This window comes from Lycium ferocissimum, chromosome 3, assembly GCF_029784015.1.
Source record: "Lycium ferocissimum isolate CSIRO_LF1 chromosome 3, AGI_CSIRO_Lferr_CH_V1, whole genome shotgun sequence".
NCBI classification, from domain to species: domain Eukaryota; kingdom Viridiplantae; phylum Streptophyta; class Magnoliopsida; order Solanales; family Solanaceae; genus Lycium; species Lycium ferocissimum.
The window spans coordinates 24,202,682-24,225,278 of record NC_081344.1 but is presented as its reverse complement, the minus strand read 5'-3'; the positions used below and the strand labels follow the sequence as shown (position 1 = coordinate 24,225,278).

Here is a 22,597-nt window from a genome sequence, read left to right as displayed (position 1 = left end):
GCGGCGGTAGATTTCTTACACCTCGTAGAGATATGCCTTTGATATTTTTCCTTCTTGAAATGATTTGATCTTTCTTGAAATAATTCCTCTTTAAAAATTGCGGATGTGATTTCCTTCTTTGATATTTTTTTTGAAAGATATGAAATAATTCCTCTTTAAATTGCGAGATGTGATTTCCTTCTTTTGAAAGATATTACAGCTGGTTGCCCTAACCACGTTTGGGCTAGGAAGCCATATGTCGAGTGAGCCCATTTCGTTGGGCTACTCTGTAGGCTTCAAGTTGTTGGGTTTGTTTTGTTTCACATATATTCCTTATGTGATTTAATTTCTATACCTGCACAAGTAAAATTGTCATCATAAAAACTTGACACTAACAGGAGACACTTGGAACAGTGAGTGAGGTAGTGATAAACTAAATGTCCAAAAACAGCAAATTAATAGAACCTTGATGAAACTCAGAAAATAGCTACATTTAAGTATGAATATTAATAAAGCAATTCGTTCATAGGCTGAAAGTCTGAAACCATGTCTTTTATCAATGTTACACATTCTAAAATTATAGAATAGCTCTTCCTTAATTAATGTCATGCTTTCAGACCCACAAAAATATAATGACATATTTAAGACCACATTTCCAAAAAAAACTTCTTTTTTCGTCAGGTGTTCCCCATCAAACAGTGCAACGATTGATTTAGCAGAACCTGTTTGGAAGTTCTATAACATCTCCTCCTTTCTAACTGGAATAATGTGAAATACATCTTATCAGCATATACTCATATCAATAGTTTCTAAACAATGTTTCTCTTTCCACTTAGTCTCTCAAAAACACCCTAGAAGAACGTAAAGTTGCAAGTTTTAAGGAAAATTTAGAGGATTTCAGGTTTGTAACTGAGAAAAAGATGATTACATGTTAGAGGTTAAGACATGATAATAGACGCTCAATCTCGGCGTTTGTTTCCAGCCAATTTTTGCAAACTGTAGTTCATTACTTGCTTGTGACACCAATATTTAGGCGAGACGAGACCTATGTTTCCGGCTACCTTTTGTTTGGAAGACGTTGAGCACACTTCCGGTCCCATTCCTGCTTCGGGATTTCTAAACTCTTAAGAGGTTTAGTTTGCAAGAAAAGATAAGAGTAACTCACAGTCGAATCAAGACTATTCAGAAACACAAGCATCGGCATCTTCTCATCTTATATATATTTCTCCTCCAAAAGAAGATAACAAGAGTTCATGCTGATAAGGAGATTTTTTCCAAGTGAATACTGATCAAGATAGAACGAGGATTATGTTATGGTACGAAGCTCTTATGAACAATAGAACACGGATGCAAACGAAGTTGTACATGTCTATTAGCTAAATTGTACTGTTCAATGAATCATCATATAATATCATCTAGAGAGTAATAGATTATAGGATGAAGTCATATTTCAGCCTTGACAAAATAAAGGGACAAAAACCAATTGAAGAGCATAATTCAAGCAATTATCTAGTATAGTTTTGGCTAATTTAACAGCCTTCAGATGTGAATACAAGGGAATCATAATAGAAGTTTCAATCATTTACAAGATGCATTGTCATTTCTTCATTCAATCTAATAAAATGAAGCATGCATTGGACAGGCATAATTACAGAATGTTACTCTTGCATTTAGTACCCTTCAGGAAGGAGACATCAACAACTGATGAATCAGCTACTGCCCAAACTTGGCCTGCTGTGAATTAAGTTGCCCGTGAATGTAGCGAAATTTCTCTTTAAGCTTTTGTACCTACAAATTTTGTCAAGGTTTAGGAAACCAAAAGGGAGAAAGAACTCCAAGATTGACAAATACACAGGAAAGAGGAGAATAGATACCCTTTTTAGCTCAATTTCAGTTTGCCGCTTGTCTTGCGCTACTGAATGTCGCAGGTTAGTGATGTCAAAAACATTATCTAAATCATCTTCAAAAGCAGATTCTAAGTCCTCACGAAGCATTGCAGGCAACTTGTCAACAACAGGCATGAGGAGAAAACAGTTGAACTGCAGATAACAACAATTTCTTAGAATACAAACAAAAAGAGGAAGTAGAAGCAACCAAACTTGATATGAATTGATTTTCGAACAAGCAAATGATCAAACATAATTGAATTGCATTTGCTCCAATATAGAAGGATGATACAACCTCTAGGGATAGGGTCCAAGCTGGTGTCTGATACTCTGATTATCAAGTTAGTGATATCACTCAGACTTCCATATAACTACTAGCAATTTAATGGTAAGATAGTATTAACAATTTACTTGGGATTAAGACTTAAGTCCCCTTTTCTTCTCTTTTTTTTTTTTTTTTGAAACTGGTAACTGTAAGTGCCCTTTTCTTTTTTAAAGATTAAAAGTCTGAATCTTACACAGATATTGTCTCTGAATTTGACATTTAAGATTGTTTGTTTTCTCGACATCTGAATGCATATAATTTATCTGAGTCATTAAGATCTCAACTCATTAAATATTCTCGTAGCCATGGATATTTAGTTCTGCTGAGAAAAGCGTACCTTTAGTTCTGTTGATGCCAGGAAGTATTCTCTTATGCCATGAAATATTTGTTGAACCAAGGCATAAACAATTCTTTCAGAAGAAGGGGCAAGCCTCCTGTTCCAAAGTGTGCTATCTAAAAGGTCAGCCAGTCTTGTTTCTGTTGTCTGAGTAGTCATATTTGAATCATTCCCTGAAGCCAAATGACTGAGCTTTACATCTGTCCGGGGCTTAACATCCTGCTTGTTATCGCTGGCTACAGACGCAGTTGACAAATCTTGAGAAAGACCATTAGGTGTGGAATTACCAATAATGGCAGACTGCTCAGATCCACCAAATGAATCCAGGAATTGACGTAATCCTGCCCGATTCTGAAAGGATAACAGTACAGATGCAGATACATTAGACCAGCAAAGATTTATAGGAGGAAGACAGTGAACAGATTGTTACCAAAGCAAATGATGCATGGCAGCCACTATGTTTACCTCATATATTCACTAATCCTATCAATTCAAAAAACTATGAAACCCAACGATCGATGAAAGATTAGTTCATGGGTCAACGACCATTAAATTTTAATTTACATGCAGTAAGCTGACCTTATTGTGGAGGGACCATGACACATAGCGGGTGGTGCTCACTAAATCCTCCATGCACCTGAAACACACATAAACAACAAAAGACTAGCTATTAATCAAATTCTGAACTAAAGCATTTTTCTTGGCATATCTGAAATGCACACGAGAAGTATCTTGTCTGAGCATGAAAATGAAGTTTCAGAGCTCATGCTGCAAAAAGGTGAGGAGATACAAAACCAAGAATGCATAATGGGAACCAAAAATATAAAATTGAAAGAATAGAGATTTCGAAGACATTCATTCTTATAAACTGGTAAGCTCACTGGGATATCTGGAAGCACAAAAGTTAGTAATGGCAACAATTGAAATTTAGATCCTGGTTTTATCAAAAGAGAAAACAGAAATAACAAGCTTACCAAGATAAAAGTATTTTTATTCAAACACATAAGTTTACACCACCTTATGTTATGGAACATAATAGTTACAATAAAACTGATAGAAAGAGGAGGGGGAATCAAGTAAATTATCTCAAGATATTGAAGTCTGATATCTTAGACACAGTCAATGATAACCATCACAAATTAAAGAAACTAAAAGAAATTATAAAAAAAAACAAAAAAAAAAACTAGGATCATTTGGGTTTAGACAGTTGGAGCAGAAGAACCTTATGAACACAACAAGCTATTCTACGCAACGATGATTGGCAAAAGTAATTTGAATATATGAGTATAGATGGAGAAAATCATTTACTTTTCACGGCATGATTTTTCAGTGGATTCTGCAAAATTGTTGAAGGCATCTGCTACACGCCTCAGAAATACATCATGGCCGCTCAGGTACTCCCCTTCTTTCTGTGGAAACAAGTCAAACACCAAAGCATTAGTTTTCAGAGGAACATGACGACATTACTTGCATGAATCTTCAAATATTGCAAGGGAAGAACAACAAACAAGCAATACAAAAGTAATTTGTACCTGAAGAAGATAAACAGCAATTGGAAGTAACCGTTTCAGAATGTGCGATAATCTGCAACCCAACTGTAAACAAACGATGGCAGACTTGGTTAACTTACATAAACATGGGAGAGTAATAAGAAGAATGAAATGATAATAGAAAAAGCAAGAAAATTTACTGAGATTATTATAGATCTGTAACATGCCTAAAACTTTTATTCCTGATGAATTTTCTCCAGCCAACTTCATCAACTATCATTTTGCAACATATCATAACTGATGCACAGCTCGTGCTATCTCCAACTAAAAATGTTCTTTTCATAGAGGAATTTAGGGCTGTTCACAGTTTTGGTTAAAACCAAAACCAAACCGAAAATTTAACCAAACCGACATTTGGTTTGGTTTGGTTTGGTTTGGTTTTAAATTTGAAAAACCGATAGTATTTGGTTTGGTTATGGTTATAGTAAAAAATAACCGAATAAATAACCGAACCAAACCGATAATTATATACATAAAATTTATAATTATTTATATGTATAATATTAACTTTTCATAAATAATTAAAGATATTTTATACCTTTTAATTATTAATTTAATTTTGGTCTACTTATTTTTAAGGCCCATGTCTTAAAAGAATATGTCCAAGTCCAACAATCCAAGCCCAACTCTAATAAGTCGTATGCATAAGGGTAAAAAGTAAAAATCCTACTATCTCTTTTCATTTTACATTGCCATCAGCATGTATTTCCCTCAATATGCAGCAAAGTTCGCCCTTGTGGGCCGTGAGGAAAAAAGAGCTTCATAAGAAATTTGAAGAATGTAGAGAGAGAATATTTGAATTGTCACGGCTAGTCATAAATTGAAAAACCGAACCAAACCGAACCAAACCGACAATAACCAAACCGGTGGTTATTATTTTACTTGGTTTGGTTATGGTTTTAGACATTTAAAAACCGACTAAATTGGTTTGGTTATGGTTTTAACCAATAACCGACCCAAACCGAACCATGAACACCCCTAGAGGAATTGCATGTTCGTTACAAGCTACAATATAGATCGACATTTAAAATTTGCGACACATTCTCTTTCTTTCCCTAACTTAAGCTCAGCTTCAGCCCATATTACATATCCCAACTTCTTCTTGGCACATGACAATTTGAGAAACTGATTGCTATATTTAATGTAGGGATCTATATTCTCAGAGTCTACCCATATGGGGAGGTGTTTTGGAAAAGAAGGTGGCCTAGGGGCGGTGATGATCGATATTTAAGTATCCAATGTAAATATGAATGCTGTGAAGATTCTTCACCCTTGTACTGTAGTCATAACTGCCACATCATAAGTTCTAGAAGAAACAACTATCTTAGTCACTCTCATTGAGATATGGTTCTCTCACAAAAACTTAGAATACTTGTCTAGCCCTACCCCTACATAACTTAGCTGAGACTAGAATCAATTCACCATCTAGCATATATGAATTACAGATGATTTAACTCCATAACAGATAACAATTAGAAATTACAGAATATTCAGAAAATAATAATAAATAAAAAATAGCACTAAGTTACCTGATGAAGGAAAGGTTCAAATGTATCACGAGCCTTGGCAACAGCAATTACACAGGCTGTTCTAAATGCTCAATGTTTCAAGCAAGGTGAAACAAGAAATTAGTAAACAGGGATCAGAGAATAAAAGGCAAACCTAGACATTAAATGTAAAATCGTGCTTTCAAGTGAACTCCAAGTGTATAGGCACCTGGAATAATTAGTTCCATCATGAATGTCTTCAACTCCACATGCATTCACTATTTCTTCCCGTGTAATTGGGGGGCATTTAATTCCTCCAACAACAAAACGAAACTCAGCCATTGCACGATGATATTGGGCACCTCCATAAAGACGCATACCTGCATTCTGCAAGGGATAACAATAACTTCACAAATAGCAATTTTGACGAAACTCGTGGTAAAGCCTTTTGCCAGAAGTCTAGATAGACTTGTCTGAGTCGATAACATAGCTAGTAAGCAGATAATTAAGACATGTTGAAAGTGATTCACTCTCCTCTTTCAGCTCCAATTTAAACAAATACTCCTAGTAAACAGCTTTGAAGATGAAAAATTGAATGACTTGTGGAAACAGCTTAGGAACCAGCATCTAATATTTACTAGGGAACTGCTAAAGTGTTTCAATCTTGTAAACAACACCTGCAGAACAAAGTGGTCTAATATATGCAATTTGCTTCCCATTGAAACCAATTAAATGACCCAATCTCGCCTCAAGGATATAAGAATCACTGGAACGACAATATATGATGTGCCTCAAGCAGCTCTCGCATGTGCATTGCATGTCTAAGTATCCACTTCCAAATTTTTTAATCTAACCACGGGATTAAAAACTAATCAAAATTTACAAATAAATAAATGCTTACAGGTATCAGTTTGTGTGGGAACTGAAGACCATCAGATCCAATGAATGCCCCTCCATTGACCCTCTCATCTTGTAGGGTTTCCCCTGCATCCATACACAGAGTTGAGTTTGCTGAAACTCAAACATATATTAAGTAGGCTTCTGCCTCCAAAAATATTAGAAGTGTGCAGTTTGACTTTATCATAAAAAACACCTTTTCCAATTGGGTTAATTAGGTCAGTTTCGCTCCTGTTGTTACGGTTCACTTTCCATCTTTTTAAATAACCAAAATACTGGAAACCCCAATTAAAATATCACAAGATAGAATAATACATCTATTTATTCTATACATACACACACACACACACACACACACACACATAGAATATTCACTGAGCCTACAGGCCACAGCCCAGTAGGGTTTCTCATTTCCTACTCTACTACTTTCTTTGGTTTCCTAGTCCAAAGTTCCAGTCAATCTTTAATGTCACTCTGCCACTTTAACTTTGTTTCTTTAGTCTTTCACTCCTTGACGTCTTAGTTTCAGTTTTGACGTCTTCAATTTTTGTTTCATGCTGCTGCTGCTGCCCATGCACTCTCTGCTGAGTGATCACCCTCATGGACCTTGATCCTAGTGTCATAGCCATCGGCTATGGAGTAATGGCAGAAGGCCAGCAGCCCAGTCGTGCTTATTTTATGCGAGTTTTTTTTTTTTTTTTTTTTTCAATGTCATTTTCAATATTCTTTGTGAATATTGCAACGAGATTGTTAAGAAAATGAATCTTGGGCTCAACTCAACCCCAAAATTAGTTCATGATGTGAGAATTGTCCAAGACTATATAAGGATATTATGGCCCATACTTTCAGCCAATGCGGCACTCTAACACCCTTTCTTTTCCCCTCCACCCCTATACAAACACTAAGGAAGGGACATCTCACACGTGGATAACGTAATAGGGGGGTCCAACTTTGGGTAACTCAATACTAGGGATGGGTCTGACTCTAATACTAGTTTAACTGCATATTGGTTGAGGATATGGTTGTAAGTCTCATAGTATGGAGTTTGATAATTCTCACTTTATGGGCTAGTTTTTAAGGTTAAGGCTAAGGTCCTTTTTCTTTTCATAATTTCAAAGCAGGCAGAGGTGCGGAGTTCAATTCACACCGTCGCCATTATCAAAATGAACTTCTAAGTACTTTTTTTGTAAGGTAAAACAAACTTCTAAATAATTTGCCGATGAAAACGAATTATGCCCGTACGTGATGGAACGTGTTGCACATCTAACATAAATAACTATCCATATAATATGTCCCCTCTCTAACAGCTTAACTTTTGGTAAGCTGGACACACCAATTAAACAAGAATTAAGTCATAGCTTTAATCATAGAACTTTTAAGTGCTAATACTAAGTAGGGCTCCTCAGAGTAAACTACTGCATTTGTTTGCTTGTTCAGATTGTTTTAAAACCTTTAAGATATGGTCCACAAGCCTTTTAAAGTTTATGATTACTTTGTGACATGTTATTTTTATTCTGCTGTAGAATTAGTTAATCTTCAAGCTGGTATATTCATAACATGCATTTTTCCTGTTCACTGAGTAGGAATTATTAGTTGGTTGTAGAAACAAAAGTGAGAAGACAGTAGAATTTTCAAACATAAGAATTACAAAGTGAGATTTGAGGCAACTAAAGAAAGCCAGAAAAAGAGACCCAAATCAAACTAAATGGAACCTAGCTAATAGTGTTAAGTTGTGGATTTTGACTAAAAACTTAGAACTAGACTGAATAAGTGGGACAGAAACAAATAACATGAAATCTAAAATTAAATACTCCATATAGTCAATTTATTTTTGCATCTCCAACCTTCTCGTTCTTGAAAGTCTACACATCTAAAATCTTCAATTTTATGAAAATGGCATTCCAAGATACAAAATTTAAGGCAAGTTACTTTGCAGAAAATGATTTACACTTCCAGTGAACTCCATATTAAGGAACCATCTCCAGAGAAAGACAAATGATCATTGGAGAGGAGAAGAAAAGTAAAGAAAATATGGTCACTCTTGGTTTATGTCAAGAAAGAAAACTTCAATTGCTAAAATTGAAAGTAACGTCAGGTAATGCTTTTAAAAGATACAGCCTTTATAGATCAGAACACCAAGCTGGGTCATAATTTACCGAATTTGTCTGGTGGTGCAATAACCGTTCCTTTCAACAGCAGTGACAACTGAGAAACAATCAAACTTCAGTTAGGGTCGCTTATCTACCAAAACAACGCCAATTAACTTTTAAGAATAAGCTAACGGTAAGACCAAAGTGAACAGTAAGAACCATTAGGCAAGCAAAAGAACAATGACCAGTGTATAAACTAAATTGGACCACTTGAAGGATGGCCTTTCCCCTCAATATAAAAGAAAAAAGATATTGTGTGATGAAGATAGAATTTAGGTATATACTGGTTTGGGACAAACTTTACACCTTGGTCAGAAATAGATCATGGAAAATTCTTCCTTTCTCCTTCAGTTTTGCTTCATTCAAAGAGCTGGAACAGACGAATAAATATCAAATTGGAAAAGTATATAAAGATAACAGAGATACATTAAATATTCTTGCCAGGAAAAATGACAATAGATCCCTCTATGAACAGTTAAGATGAAATATGCATCATTGCCACGTAAAATTGTCCCTTCTGCATTGTCCAGCCTAAGAGAGTAGCTGCAAACCTGAGTTGTTGATCTAATTCACTCAGCTTTCTAGTGCTGCTCCGGTACTCTTTCTCGAGCAGGGGAATTATTGATGGCACACTGTCCATGTACCTGGGTAGCATTACATTTCGAAGGTTAAAGTTTCAGAATCTAATGAGAGATCAAATGAAAGACTTGAGGCATACCAAAAAAGGAGAAAAAAATGTACCTTTTCAGGAGCAACTCCTCCAAGAACAGCCTAAGGCTGTTAACACCTATTCTGCTTCTTTCGTGCTTTGAAAGTGCTCTGCCCAACTTATCCTCCAATGCTACTAAATCTTCCACCTCCCTTGAAGAAATAGCCTGTCAATCACAGCAATAAAAATGCATTCCACAGGATATTACAACCTAGATCTAGTCATCCACATTCAACATGGAATCATAATGGTATACCAGTCAAACAGATTCATATAATTTGTTTATTTTTTCTTTCTAATCGTAAATGTACACCTCAAGTAAATAGCTCATCAGATTTTGTTATAATTGATTCAGGCTCATCTGCAGCTTTTTGAACTGCAGCTAACAAGATCTAAGTAGCTCCTACAATAACGTAACACACTTGAAACGATAAAATAATCCTGAATTTGCTGGTAACCTAGAAGAAAGGAAGACGCAGAGCCTGGGACGTGCTTCGCTAGCCATCATGATTTGGTCTTGTGGAAAAAGAAACAAAAGAGCTTTTAAGGGGATGGAAAATGATTTTGTACACTTGAGAAAGAACCTTTTATTCGTAATTTTTGGTGCACCCATGAAATTCCTCTTCGTGTTGAAGATTGGATGTCATTTTTAGACAACCATATCATGGTGTAGGTTCTTTAATTTTCAGCATACAGGGTGTAACAGTATTTATCCCACATTAATAAAAATTACTTTATCAAAAAATAAAAATTGGCAAAAGACTACTAATCAAAAAGGCAGCTCGATGCAGGAAGCATTACATTCATGCAGGGTCCGGGAAGTGCCCCCCCCCCCCCCCCAAGGCATCAGTTGCTCGGATCCGTGAATTATAGGTTACAAGGAGACAACTTTACCTTTTCCAAGGATCCCCCTTCAGAAGACTACCAATAAAAAAAAAGCAGAAAACCTTTCCTGATAACATGCATTGTGATATCAACACCCAAGTTGCTCGGACACGGGTACAGATCCGAGTGTCGGATTCGGCAAAATCTAAATTTTAAGATCTGGGGATGCGGATCCAGTTATGGATACGGGTGCAGGGATTCGGCTAAGAAAATTCAAAATTATAAAAATAGAGCTATAAAGAACACGACCCTTTGAATTCTTGGTTTCTCTCTGTTTCGACTTTCGCCTGGAACATGAAGCAACGAATATGAGACAGAAGGGCTATAATATTGAAGGTATGCCATTTCCCTCGTCTTAAATTTGTTTTATCTTTCATTTTGATAAATCAAAATGTCAATTTTCCCCCCAAATTTGTCCATGGACTCCGGTCAAAGTATCCGAAGTTGGTTGACCATATCCGAGACATATCCCACACCCGCACCCATCCCGTGTCGAGATGAGTGCGGCTAAAAAAGGAAGAGTCCGCGCAACTTAGATCAACACTATGTTATACAGAACCAATGGTGAGAGACTTTGTTAGACTGTATTATAACATGCATTTTATCTAGAGATTCTCAAGTTATTGCATGACTGATACTAAAAAGAACCTTTTCAAAGTCACACAAGCCACATCACTAGTTTAACCTAAATCGTTGTTGTATTCTTAAAAATAGGTTGGAATTGCATATTAAGAGCTTTTGTGCTCTTTACAGTTGGATTAGTTAATTGACCAGCAGCTCGCTCACCAATTCCCAGATGTGCACTATGTTTTGGTGTTCTGCTACAAACGATTATTGATACAACCAAGGAACTGAAAGTCAATATTGCACTCTCCTTAGTCATCGTTTCTGTGAAGAGCCGAAAAAACCAAAATCAAATGGTACACAGTGAAGTATCACAAAATCTCTACTACATACTTAATGATCTTTTACGTGGTCAACATGGATTTTTTACCCTTAGCGCTCCCAACCACACGAGAAGGAGTTAACTTGGAGAAAGCCCGGTCACACTCAGTAATCCTATGAAATGCCAAAATGAACCCAGATTGAAATGCAGTTTGTTTTTCACTCAAAGATGCAGCACCAATTTCAAGTAATGTTCCCCCATTATGATATCTTTTTCATAGGAAAAAAAAAAAAAACCATACGAACATGGGGCTTGAGAGGTCCGAAATTGAACCTGTTTGAACTCATCATTGGATCTGAAAACTGATTCAGCTCCTAAACCAACTCTCCCAGAAGGGACAGATGTAAAAAAAGGAGAATCACCCAACATAAATCCATCAAGTGTACTGGCTGGTGGCGACAGGAAAACTTCCACATCAGAAGCTCGTGCAAACTGAGGTATTTTGGTATCAAGCTTCGTTGCAACAACCACAGTCCTTGAAAGCTCAGGATCAATCTGTTTTATGATTCCACACATGAAAAAAGTAAAGACTTCATAGAAAACACTCAAGAGCACACAAACATCTGAATATGCTGCGTTTTACAAGGTGACATGGAAAAGCATCAATCTTCATAGATTAGTTCGGCATATAAGCAGGGGTTTTACCTTCATTTTTACCAGCACATTTCATACTGTAGTAAAAAATGTGCAAAATTTAGGCTATAACTTATCACGTGTAAAATTATAACAAATAGGATAAAAACAGGCACTACCTGCATTACTACCCTTCTCGTAGTTGCATTGCTCCAATCATTACAATCTTCAAGGCACAGTATAATGAATTCTCTGTGCTGCATTTTGGCTCGCACCAACGACTCCACTGCACGAGCTTGAGCCTAAAATGTATATGGTCTCAAGATTCAAATAATTGTGTTTTTCATATTTTACAATTTTTATATGATGGCAAAAAATTGGACCTGTAAAGCCCGATTTTTCCGACTAGGTGCTGGAGCAACAAGTCCTGGAGTGTCAATGATAGTAAGGTTGGGGCAATATTTGTATTCTATTCTGATGATTATCTCTTTTGCAGAAAACTGACATGTTTCCTTCTCCAACCTCATATTTTCAGCCTCAATATATGCCTACAAGAAAAATATGATCAGGAAAAACTTACTCCTTTATGCCGGTGTTTGACTAGCACAAGTATAAGGAAAAAATTTTAACACAAACTAAATAATATGCAATGTTACGCCAAACCCTTAAATAAACAGCATGTCCTTATATATTTCTTCTCTCTCTTTTCTTACTGGTCTTATCTTCCTAATAAATGGGCTTGAAGCATATTACAATTACAATTGCAATTGCTTATTGCAGCTCATGTGCTTGGCAGATCTTGAATATGATTATGTCAACCCTTATGATTCAGCATTTCGGATTAACAGAGTAGTGGTGCCAGAATTTGCTCTTCAAGGAGCGCTGTGGTTCCTACATCTTGTGACAGGGCATTGGTTGATGTTTCTGATATGTCTGCCATACTTATATTATAATATCAAAGTGTAAGCATCTATTAGTGAAACATGTAGAAAGCCATTGCATGTGACAGTTGTTAATCACTTTTAACTGTTTCTTAGCACTGGCATCTCAACATATAATATGACAACTGATGTTAACCCTTGATCAGCTATATCGATCGCTGCACTTGGTAGATGTAATTGAGATTTTCAATCAGCTTCCGTGGGAAAAGAAGATACGGTTGTATAAGCTTGGATACCTTGTGATACTTCTTGCCTATTCGATATTCTGGTACGGTGTCAGCAAGAAGCTGCTAGTCCTCATCTCTGAAACAACTCGTAAACCTAATTATATCATTAGTTTGTTGTAGCTCATGCCTAATCTTGTTTGTGATTTTAGGACGGTTTGGAGCATTGTGGATGAATGAAGTAGAATTTTATACAACCTCAGGAGAACCACATCCCAAAAGCTAGCTATTGAGGTGGGAGAGCCCAAAGCTATATAATTCCCACATCATCTTCCTATTTAACCAATGTGGGACTCAAGAACCATTCCTTGTAATAATATCCTAACAAACCACCAAGCTCCGCATCGCATCCTCGACGGCTGTGGGCTAGACATTACTAGCCCCAGGCGAACACTGCCATAGCGGCGTCACCATTGGCACGACGGCCACGAAGGGCAGTGGGTGGCTCTGCTACCAATGATAGTTGAATTGCAGGAACTATGATTGCTCGAGGATTCAGAAGTTAAGTCAGGAACTATACAGAGTAGTTCGAGAAGATAACCTAATCTATGGAAGGAAAGAGATGAGTTTAGAAGTAGATTTGTATTTAGACAAAGTGTAAATGTATATTGATGATTCTCAATGTAATGTGTCGAAGCCTATATATCTGAATAACAATGAAAGAACATAGTGGGATACTTCTAACTAACAATTCAGCTAATGAACTAACTAACAATGCTGACTAGGATGTTGACTCAGCTCAATTACAATATTCTGATGCCAGAACTGCTGCTGTCTCTGAGGGTTTGTAATCTTTCTCAACTACTCCTAACAAGTTTAACAAAGATAGGAATGGTACATAAAAAGTTTTCAAATATATACAATTGTGACTATCTTTTTAGACAAACTAAAAAGGAAAGTGTGCAAATGAGGCGTAAAATGAGACAGAAAGAGTAACTAGGATATAAACTACTCCCTCCATCTCAAATTATTTGTCGTGCTTTCTAAAAATAGTTGTCTCAAATTATTTGTCATTTTAAAAGTTCAAGAAGAAATGTATCATTCTTTTCCCATTTAACCCTTAGTAGTAATTGTTATTGAAGATTACAAACACCCTTAATTATGGGGAGATGAGTGACACATAGATAAGTATTAAATGAAGAGATATTATATCTTAAAACATAAATAATGGCAAAATAGCCAAACCCCTCCTAATTACTATTCACTCGGTCCCAATTTAAGTGTCGTACTTTCCTTTTAGGTCTATCCCATAAAGAATGCCTCTTTCTATATATAGTAAGTTGACAATTTAAACATCCAACATGGCAAGTTTTAAACCACAAGATTAAAATGACATTTTAGTACATTACACACATCTTTAATTTAGGATCATAAGACTCAAAAGTCCCTTTTTACGTTCTATTAACTTTATGTCCAGTCAAACTAAGACAATTAAATTGGAACGGAGGGAGTACTATTTTCTTAAGGGCATGTAACAAAGAAACACGACACATAATTTGAGACTGCCCCAAAACACACACAACAACAACAACAACAACAACAAAAAACACACATTCATAATAACATAATCTTGATTACCTGAATTTCTTGTAGTGATTTTTCCAGAGAAACAGAGGGGTCAGAATCATTCAAGAGATGACAAAGTGGAGTATCAAACTCAGGGTTATATTTCATATGAAGTGTAATAGGTCTTCGAGTCTTAGTTCCACCACCAACATGATTAAACTGAAACCCCATTAGAGCCTCCACTAATGCGCTTTTCCCATCAGTTTGGTGACCAACTACTAACACTGCAGGTGCATCAAATGGAGTGTCGAATTCTTGAGCTAAACCATGTAGCTCATTGTATGCTTCGTATAGCCTCCATTGTCCTTCCAATTCTGGTGTACTTTCTTGGCCCGCCATTTTTTAAGGCAATAGTGAGTTGATTCGAGTGTGTGACTGACTATTTTGTCAAGCTTTTATCTCAATTGGGAAAATGGTGGAATGCTTGGGCTGTGCTTTCTTTTTCTTTAGTTGGGCCAAGAAAGGAAAGTCTGGTTTGGATCTTTCCCTTCCTGCTGTTTTCAAATGGTTTTCTTTATTGAAAAAGATAAAAGAGGAATAATCAATAAAGCAAACGAAGTTCTTTTTCCTTTTTTCTTCTTCCTTTCTTTTGGGAAAAGTTTAATTAAGAGAGAGGCTGTGATTAGGAATAAAGAGAATGAAATGAGGAAAGAAAGAAACACAATCACATACTATATAGTAAAATTTGAAAGAAAAAATATGGAAAATATTTAGACTGTATTTATAATACATAGTCATAGTTGCAAAAAATTACGAAACACAACTACATTTAGGGTTTTGTGGTAAATACACAATACACGTGCTTAACTGTATGCGCTAATACAGCTCTTTCGCGTGATTTCAGCTGATATCCACCTGATACAACTGATATCCGCCACCTAATATAGCTCTTTCCCTAATATAACTGATGATACATATCTTCCGCCTGATTCAATACTTGTAGCTATATTTTGTAATTACACTCCATAGTATAGCTATTTATGAAATATTCTGTTTTAACAGTATACTTTGGTGGTGCATACTGTAGAGTTGAGTTCCAATCTAATCTCAGCAACACAAATATTGGGAAAATACTGGAATTATTGGGCTGTGCTTTCTTTTTCTTCAATTGGGCCAAGAAGACAAGGTGTATTTTGGATTTTTCCCACCCTTTTTTCAATGGTTTTCTTTTCTAAATAAAAATTACACAAATTGAAAAGATAAAAGAAGGATAGTCAATAAAACAAATCAAGTTATTAATCTCTTTTATTTTGGTTAAGTTAGGAGATAGGTTGAGATTAGGAATAGAGAGGAGGAATGAAGTAAGACAGAATCACACGTATTAAGGCCCCCTTGAACATTAATTGTTTTTTCTTTTTCTTAAAAAGCAATTTTCAAAATATTGTTTGGTTATGTATAGGAATCAGTTTTTGGTTAGTTTTTGAAGCTAAGTTTTTCAAGTCTGACCAGTTTTTTAAGTTAATTTTTTTTTTTTCTACTCACAAGACTTCAACTATTTTTTTTTTTCCTTAAGTGAGATGCATGTCCAAACACAACTTCAACTTCCAAATACCATTTTTCTATTCAATTCTGAAAAAAGCTTCTTCTTCTTTTTTTTTTTCAAGTTTTAACCAAATTTATGTCTAAACGCCTACTAAGATTTGAACTGTATAAGGTGGTAAATGTTGTAGAGTAGAGTTACAAACTATTCTCAACAACACAAGTATTTGCATCAACTAATTTTTTAAATAACTTCAGAGTTTGTTCTCGCACTTATATATTTATACGACACTAACAGGTGCAAATTTACACCATCCAGCACACACCACTAGGGAAATACTAAAACTTGGACATAAACACACTTGACACCGCAATGAAGATTGGACCTCAGAGTCTCAGACCTCTTTGATCAAATCGCCTTCACTTCAATTGTGGTGGGTTTGATGAGTAATAAATCTGTTTCATATGTTGAATTTACGTATTACGATATTAGGTATTTGTATTTCATTGAAAGTTCTAGCGTAGTTTTTGCATCAACGGTATTATACCTTGTACAATAGATACGGCTAGTATATACTATAAATAAAACTACACTATTGGAGTCTTGACCCTGAATTCAGGCATGTACAAACGGAAAATTGGTGACGCGTTTTTGGTAAACTACCCCTAATGATTCTTGTATTGATAGTGAATTGGTGTTTGTGTAAATGAAACTTTATCATCTTCCATTATTATGTCTTCCCTATCAAAAGAGGTATTTATGGGTTTGTGGTGTGATTCTTTTAGCTTTGTCTTTCGTTGTAATGAGGACATGTTGACATGTTTTTTTCGGGGGGAGGTGAGCAATCCCTTTCTTCTCAATTATCATAACTTTACAAAACATAAATGCGATTCATGAATTTAAAATAGACATATATATTTAAAAGGAAAATAGTGATTTTTTTCACGAGAATGCTCGTGCTCTTTGTTTTTTGGTTCTTTTGTCTTATATATTGATTGTAGATAATGCCAAATGTCCTTTATCCAAAGAAATTTTGTATCCAATGAGATTTAGCTTGCTCTCAGTTCCAACCAGAGGAAACTTTTTGCTTTGATATATCAAAAGGTCCCAGTTACCATCTAATAAGAGAGCAAACAAAGATAAATTTTGCAGCTAAGATTGCATAACAATGGTCATCCCCTATTCTTCCATCTACTTTTCCCTATTCTTGAGCACACTCGTCCCATGAAAACTGAAAAAAGAAACGGAAAAAAGAACAAAATCGTCATTTCAGCTCAAACCAGAGCAATGAATCCTTAATATTAGCCTTAACAGTAGTAGTAAGTATTAGCAAATTGGTATTGAAGATCATCATATCTACTAAATATTCACTGTTTTCCTTTGTATTGTGGTATGCAGTTACTAAATCATTTAAAGTCGAGGTAGTTGTCTTGAACATTGAAAAATCATTTCAGCCAATTTGGTGACGAAGAGTGGAGATTCGGGTTTATCGCAGAGCTGTTTAAACAGATAATAACAATGGATATTCCTTTAAAGGATATGCTGACTTGCTACCCACAAGAGGCGAAATTCAAATGCATGATTCACTGGGGTTGACTAGAACCAAGGCAAACATAGAAAAGAAACTGGGAAGCATCACATTAAGAATAATAAATACTGCTAATAAACTACTACATTATAGTTACAGCGCACAGCCGCACATAGGCAAATGTGTGTTTCATTTTGGATATATTGTCCAATAAAAGGCTGTTGAAATGGATCTGAACCTTTTTGACCCATCAATGCCAACCTTCAGGACTGTTTTAAAGTTAAAACACTGTAAGGACGACCAGCAATTCTTTGTAAACCTACTGGCTTGAGCTAATAAACCCATAGAAATTGATTATTATCAACAGAGTTTACTACTTTAAAGCTAGATGCTGTGAACCTTATACTGGCTTCAAATACTAGCACAATAAGTTTCTGCAAAGACATTTCAATAGTCAAGATATCACAATTTGAATACTTCTCTAATGGTCAATATGTCACAATTTGAATAACAAGTTATGAATTTGAGTCGTAGTGTTTTCCTCTATCCCGAGCAAGTTTCTCCCTCTTACTTGATTTTTAGTGTAAAATGAAAAATACTAGTAGCACAACAAAAGAAACTGTACAATTGCAGAGGACTACCTAAATACAATCTTGACACGGCAAGGATCGAGGCAATATAATACCTCTCTCTCTCTCTCACTTGATGGATGTTTTGAAAAAGCAACCAAATTCATCCTTTTCTTTTCTAAAACAAAACATATCACTTGGTTGGTAAATCTTGAACTTAATCGCCTTAAACAAGCAGTCTCATAGTATTTCAGGGACTATCTGCCGTAATATGCAGGTGATGTTAAGTTGATCTTTGATACAAAAAGCTCAACATTCAGAAAAGCAATTCAAAAACAAGAACAACAAACACTTGATTCAGGTAAACTGAGATTATTTGGGGCTCAAGACCACTGCCCTGCACTTCAGATCAACTATTGCTATGTTCCCAGCTTTATTCCGTGTCTCAGACGAAACACTATCAGCGATTCTATGTTATATGATATATGTCCAGTTTTTCATTCATATCCTAGAAATTATTTGAGAGTTTGTCAGTGGTGTGATAGTACTCTCAGGATGTCAAATCTGCAACACAACAAAAGCACCTACAACCCTTTTGAACATAATGAAGCAACTAACAGCTCTTGATTACCTTATTGGGAGTTGTCAGTCTCAACAAAGTCAACGAATACCGGCAATCGCTTCTTTCCAAAAGGACCATAGAGAACAGTCTGTACATGAGCATTAACATCTTCCCTGGAAACACAATTTTCACCAGAAGGCGGCAAAGTAACCTCGATATTATCATCCAGGGGACACCAGTCAGTGCCAGAAATAGCAATGGTAGAGGCGGAAGTGGTGCTACTTTCACTGCTTGAAGGCTCTTTGTCTTTATTAGACACAGCAATTTTATTAACAGTGGTGGTAGGGGTGGCCATTGCTGCTGATTCTGTTGAAGATGCGGTTGAGTGGACCTGGTGATGAACAGATCGACCCCTTGGTCCATATGAACATGATCTGCTAAGCAGTGCCTACAAACATAATAACCATGTGAAGGTGATCTCAATGAATTTTAATCATACATTATCATCCTACAAGAAGATAAATTCAGTTGTGTATACATTTGGTTCAATTGTTAATACCTCAGATTGATTCCTGTTGGCAAAAGCAGTTGGGCGTAAATCTTCTTTCCCGTGTACAAACTGTTTAAGCAATAATAAATGTTTTAGAAATGCTAGAGTTGTGGATTTTAGTGAAGTTGACTAATGCGAAAATTTGTGGTTGAGATCACAGTCAACACTAGAAAGTTGATCTCAACAGTACATGACTCACGAATATTCCACAACCACATGACTCACGATTATTCCACAAGCATTTGGATTACTCTCTCTGCCCCAATTTATACTTCGGATTTCGAGATATTTAAATTTTTTGAAAATTAATTTACTTATTTAAAAATTGCATATTCTTTTTGTTCTAATTTATGGGGCAACTTTCAGATTTCGAGAGTCAAATCTGTTAATTTTGATAGTGTATTCAGACACTTTAAATTTTTTGAATAAAATTTACATATTCGAAACAACGTAAGAAGTACTATAAGTCACAATAATTGATAATTAAAAATATTAAAATGATATATCAAAAATTTACAGTAAAAGAATAACTTATTTGAATCTCGAAATTCAAAAGACGCCACATAAATTGGGGCAGAAAGAGTATTTTTTATGTAGTTTCTGACAATGTAAATTATTTTTAAAAAAATTAAAAATTACACGTCAAAATTCGCGATCAAACTAAAGAAGTTTTGAGTCTTGAAATTCAAACTAACCGCATAAATTTTGACTAACATTTTAAAATATATAGTTAACACCAAATTGATATGAGAAAAGTTATTTTTCATATAATTTTTAAATATATAAACTTTAATTTTAAAATATCAAATTCATATAATATAATTTAGTTTCAAAATTTTATTAAATTACGTCACCAAAAGTGAGAAAATATCTATCACATAAATTGAAGGGAGATGTGAAAGTAGAAAAGAGAGAGAGACCCGGCAATTGGAACCAAAGCGGCAAGTCCCCGTATCCTCCCACCACCTACAAGTTTCCGATGACGACGACCGTCCACCTGAATCTGATGACGTCAATGTACCTCTCACACCACCATATTTCTTCTCAACTAAAATCCCATCCATAACCACCACATCATCTTCTTCAACCTTCACAGGAGTTCTAAACACCTCGATATTGTTCTCTATGGAAGCTAAAGGCGATCGAGAAAGGCTAGTAAATGGCACAGGCGAACCAGAACGAAGGTATCGAGATAAAGGAGAGAGAATATTATTATTGGAAGAACTGCTATTTGTACTATTATCTGATGATGAAGCGTATGGATCCAAGTAACGGTTTCCTCTGCTTATGTAGTTTTGAGCGTTGATTGGTGAAATGTTGCTGTCATTACTGTTACTGTAATAAAAGTCCATGATCTTCTTCAGATTTTTCTTCTGCAATAACAAGTCATAAGCGTATAAGCAACAAAAATGTAACTTATTTTGAATTGAATACTAGTATTGGTTAAACATCTATATACTAAAGTTCGATCCTCAAATTCTTCAATTTAAATAGAATATTCTGCAATAACAAGTCATAAGCGTATAAAAACAAAAATCCAACTAATTTTGAATTGAATACTATTAGTTAAACATGGTCCTCAAATTCTTCAATTTAAATCGAATGTTAGTTTCTGCAATCACAATCACAAACGCATTAAAACAAAATTCTCAATAATTTGAATGGAATGTTAATTAAACATCTTACAGTAAAGTTCGATCCTTAAATTCTTCAAATTAAATCGAATTATTAGTTAAAACATATTTATACTGAAGTTCAATCCTCAATTTCTTCTGCAATCACAATTCACAAGCGCATAAACAAGAAAAATCTAAATAATTTAAATATAATAGTATTAGTTAAACATCTTTACACTAAAGTTCGATCCTCTGACTTTCGATTTTTTATTTTGAGTTTGAGCTCCTGTAAAATTTTCAAACTTTGCTGTAGGACAAATGAAGTACTAGCAAAATAAAAAAATAAAAAACTACATGAAAATTAGAAAATTCATCGGAAATTTACGATATACGTTCAATCAATTAAGAAGAAAACCTCAGGAAGATCTTAATTCGTTAATTAAAATAAAATGCATGCGATGAACAGTTTCACAGTTAAAACGCTTTCGAATAATTACCGTACAAAATTCCTTGAATTTTTGCTGCGATCGCAAGCACATTAAAGTCAAAAAAAAAAAAAATTGACTAATAATCGACGAGATAGATTGTAAAATGAACATATTCAAAACCTAAAATCAGTTCTCATTTTCGATATTTGAGTTTTGATTTTGAACTCCAGCTAGATTTTCAAGCTTTACTGTATATACGTTCACATCAAGGTGAAAAAACCGAATAACAAATTATGAAATTGAGAACTTCATAAGGAAATTTACGATAAATTCAATCAATTGAGAAGAGAACCTCAAAGGAGAAGTGAATTCATGTATCCAGATTCATAAATGTGCTTCGAACTTTGTATCGCGCGAATTCTGAGGATTTTGAAATTCAGAGAACTGTAGCGGATTTTGTGAACCCTAATTCGTAGCTGTGAAGAAGACGTGGTATTTATCGTGTCCGTCGGTCAACAGTCAGCCTTCTCTTTGGAGAGACACTGCCAAAACAGAGCCTTTCATTTTCCGGTAGAGGCTATGCAATAGCTTCCCCGATAAAGTCTACTTAAATGGACTATATAATCAATATTTCAAAAGTAACGATGCTATTAGCCAAGTTCGATTATTAAGTCAACTTGCTTTATTAGCATATAGAGCCATAGAATTATGGACCAAGTTCGAAACGTCCAGATTGGATATGAAAATTTCAGTCTGAATTTTTGATCTTTTGAATTCAAGAAATTTAAATTTAAATTTAATCTAAATAAGTTCAAATTGAGTCGGTTTTCTTAACTCCAGTTTCTAATTAACGGGCTTGGTTATTTTGGATGGTCGATTTTGAACCTATAGTTAAGTTTCTTTTTCTTATAAAAACAGACATCCTAATACAGTATTTATGTAAAATTTCCTTAATAATTTTTCATTCCCGCCACAATCATCAAAACAAAATATTCATTCAAGAAATAAAACTGTTGTCGAGGAAATTCCTAATTTAAACAAAATAAAATCATGCCTATATATAAATCATACTACTAGAGTTCATATTCAAGTACTACTACTCAATCTTTACGTAATGAATCGTCCGGTCATTTTAAGTATTTGAAATCTTTTTTCCCGGATGATACTTTTTGTAGGTTCAACATGCATATTATGACTTGCGAGAATGGTTTGAACAGGTCACGAGGCAGCTAGAATAAGAGTTGAATAGTGATTTTAAAATAAGAGTTGACCAAAGTCAATATTCGTGTGGTAAACGAAGGTTTGAATTTTCCCGTAGGTTTGAATAGTGATTTATGACTTATTTGGATATCTTGGACGATCCCAAGGTTTGGGAGGGTTCCATTAGCGGATTCCCAGAAAATTAAAAG

General features: G+C 35.1%; 3 protein-coding genes across 6 annotated transcripts; 1 reads left to right on the top strand and 2 right to left on the bottom strand.

The window, feature by feature from the left end:
• Positions 1 to 1,462: 1,462 nt before the first annotated feature.
• On the bottom strand, positions 1,463 to 15,007 carry LOC132050076 (dynamin-like protein ARC5). 2 transcript variants are annotated; one of them, XM_059441125.1, is made up of 18 exons: positions 14,468 to 15,007; positions 12,108 to 12,272; positions 11,904 to 12,026; positions 11,425 to 11,646; positions 9,353 to 9,486; positions 9,163 to 9,255; positions 8,918 to 8,981; positions 8,618 to 8,666; positions 6,466 to 6,548; positions 5,794 to 5,951; positions 5,607 to 5,667; positions 4,060 to 4,122; positions 3,836 to 3,936; positions 3,107 to 3,164; positions 2,815 to 2,878; positions 2,528 to 2,700; positions 1,854 to 2,018; positions 1,463 to 1,767 (listed from the first exon to the last, which is right to left on the bottom strand). In XM_059441125.1, the coding sequence occupies exons 1-18, from the start codon at positions 14,792 to 14,794 to the stop codon at positions 1,693 to 1,695; spliced, it is 2,178 nt and encodes a 725-aa protein (XP_059297108.1). In that variant the 5' UTR covers positions 14,795 to 15,007; the 3' UTR covers positions 1,463 to 1,692. The 2 variants fall into 2 exon arrangements, with proteins under 2 accessions (XP_059297108.1, XP_059297107.1); XM_059441124.1 differs by having other exon boundaries at positions 2,528 to 2,878; positions 14,468 to 15,002.
• LOC132050077 (probable protein cornichon homolog 2) lies at positions 12,285 to 13,813 on the top strand. Its single transcript, XM_059441126.1, has 2 exons — positions 12,285 to 12,684; positions 12,812 to 13,813. The coding sequence occupies exons 1-2, from the start codon at positions 12,403 to 12,405 to the stop codon at positions 13,010 to 13,012; spliced, it is 483 nt and encodes a 160-aa protein (XP_059297109.1). The 5' UTR covers positions 12,285 to 12,402; the 3' UTR covers positions 13,013 to 13,813.
• A 1,942-nt stretch (positions 15,008 to 16,949) lies between the features above and the next one.
• On the bottom strand, positions 16,950 to 21,782 carry LOC132050075 (uncharacterized). Of its 3 annotated transcripts, none has more exons than XM_059441120.1 (5): positions 21,541 to 21,781; positions 20,065 to 20,517; positions 19,133 to 19,213; positions 18,664 to 19,042; positions 16,950 to 17,166 (listed from the first exon to the last, which is right to left on the bottom strand). In XM_059441120.1, the coding sequence occupies exons 2-4, from the start codon at positions 20,494 to 20,496 to the stop codon at positions 18,665 to 18,667; spliced, it is 891 nt and encodes a 296-aa protein (XP_059297103.1). In that variant the 5' UTR covers positions 20,497 to 20,517; positions 21,541 to 21,781; the 3' UTR covers positions 16,950 to 17,166; position 18,664. The 3 variants fall into 3 exon arrangements, with proteins under 3 accessions (XP_059297103.1, XP_059297104.1, XP_059297105.1); XM_059441121.1 differs by lacking the exon at positions 16,950 to 17,166 and adding an exon at positions 18,259 to 18,540 and having other exon boundaries at positions 21,541 to 21,782; XM_059441122.1 differs by lacking the exon at positions 16,950 to 17,166 and having other exon boundaries at positions 18,259 to 19,042; positions 19,154 to 19,213; positions 21,541 to 21,776.
• Between the last annotated feature and the right edge of the window lie 815 nt (positions 21,783 to 22,597).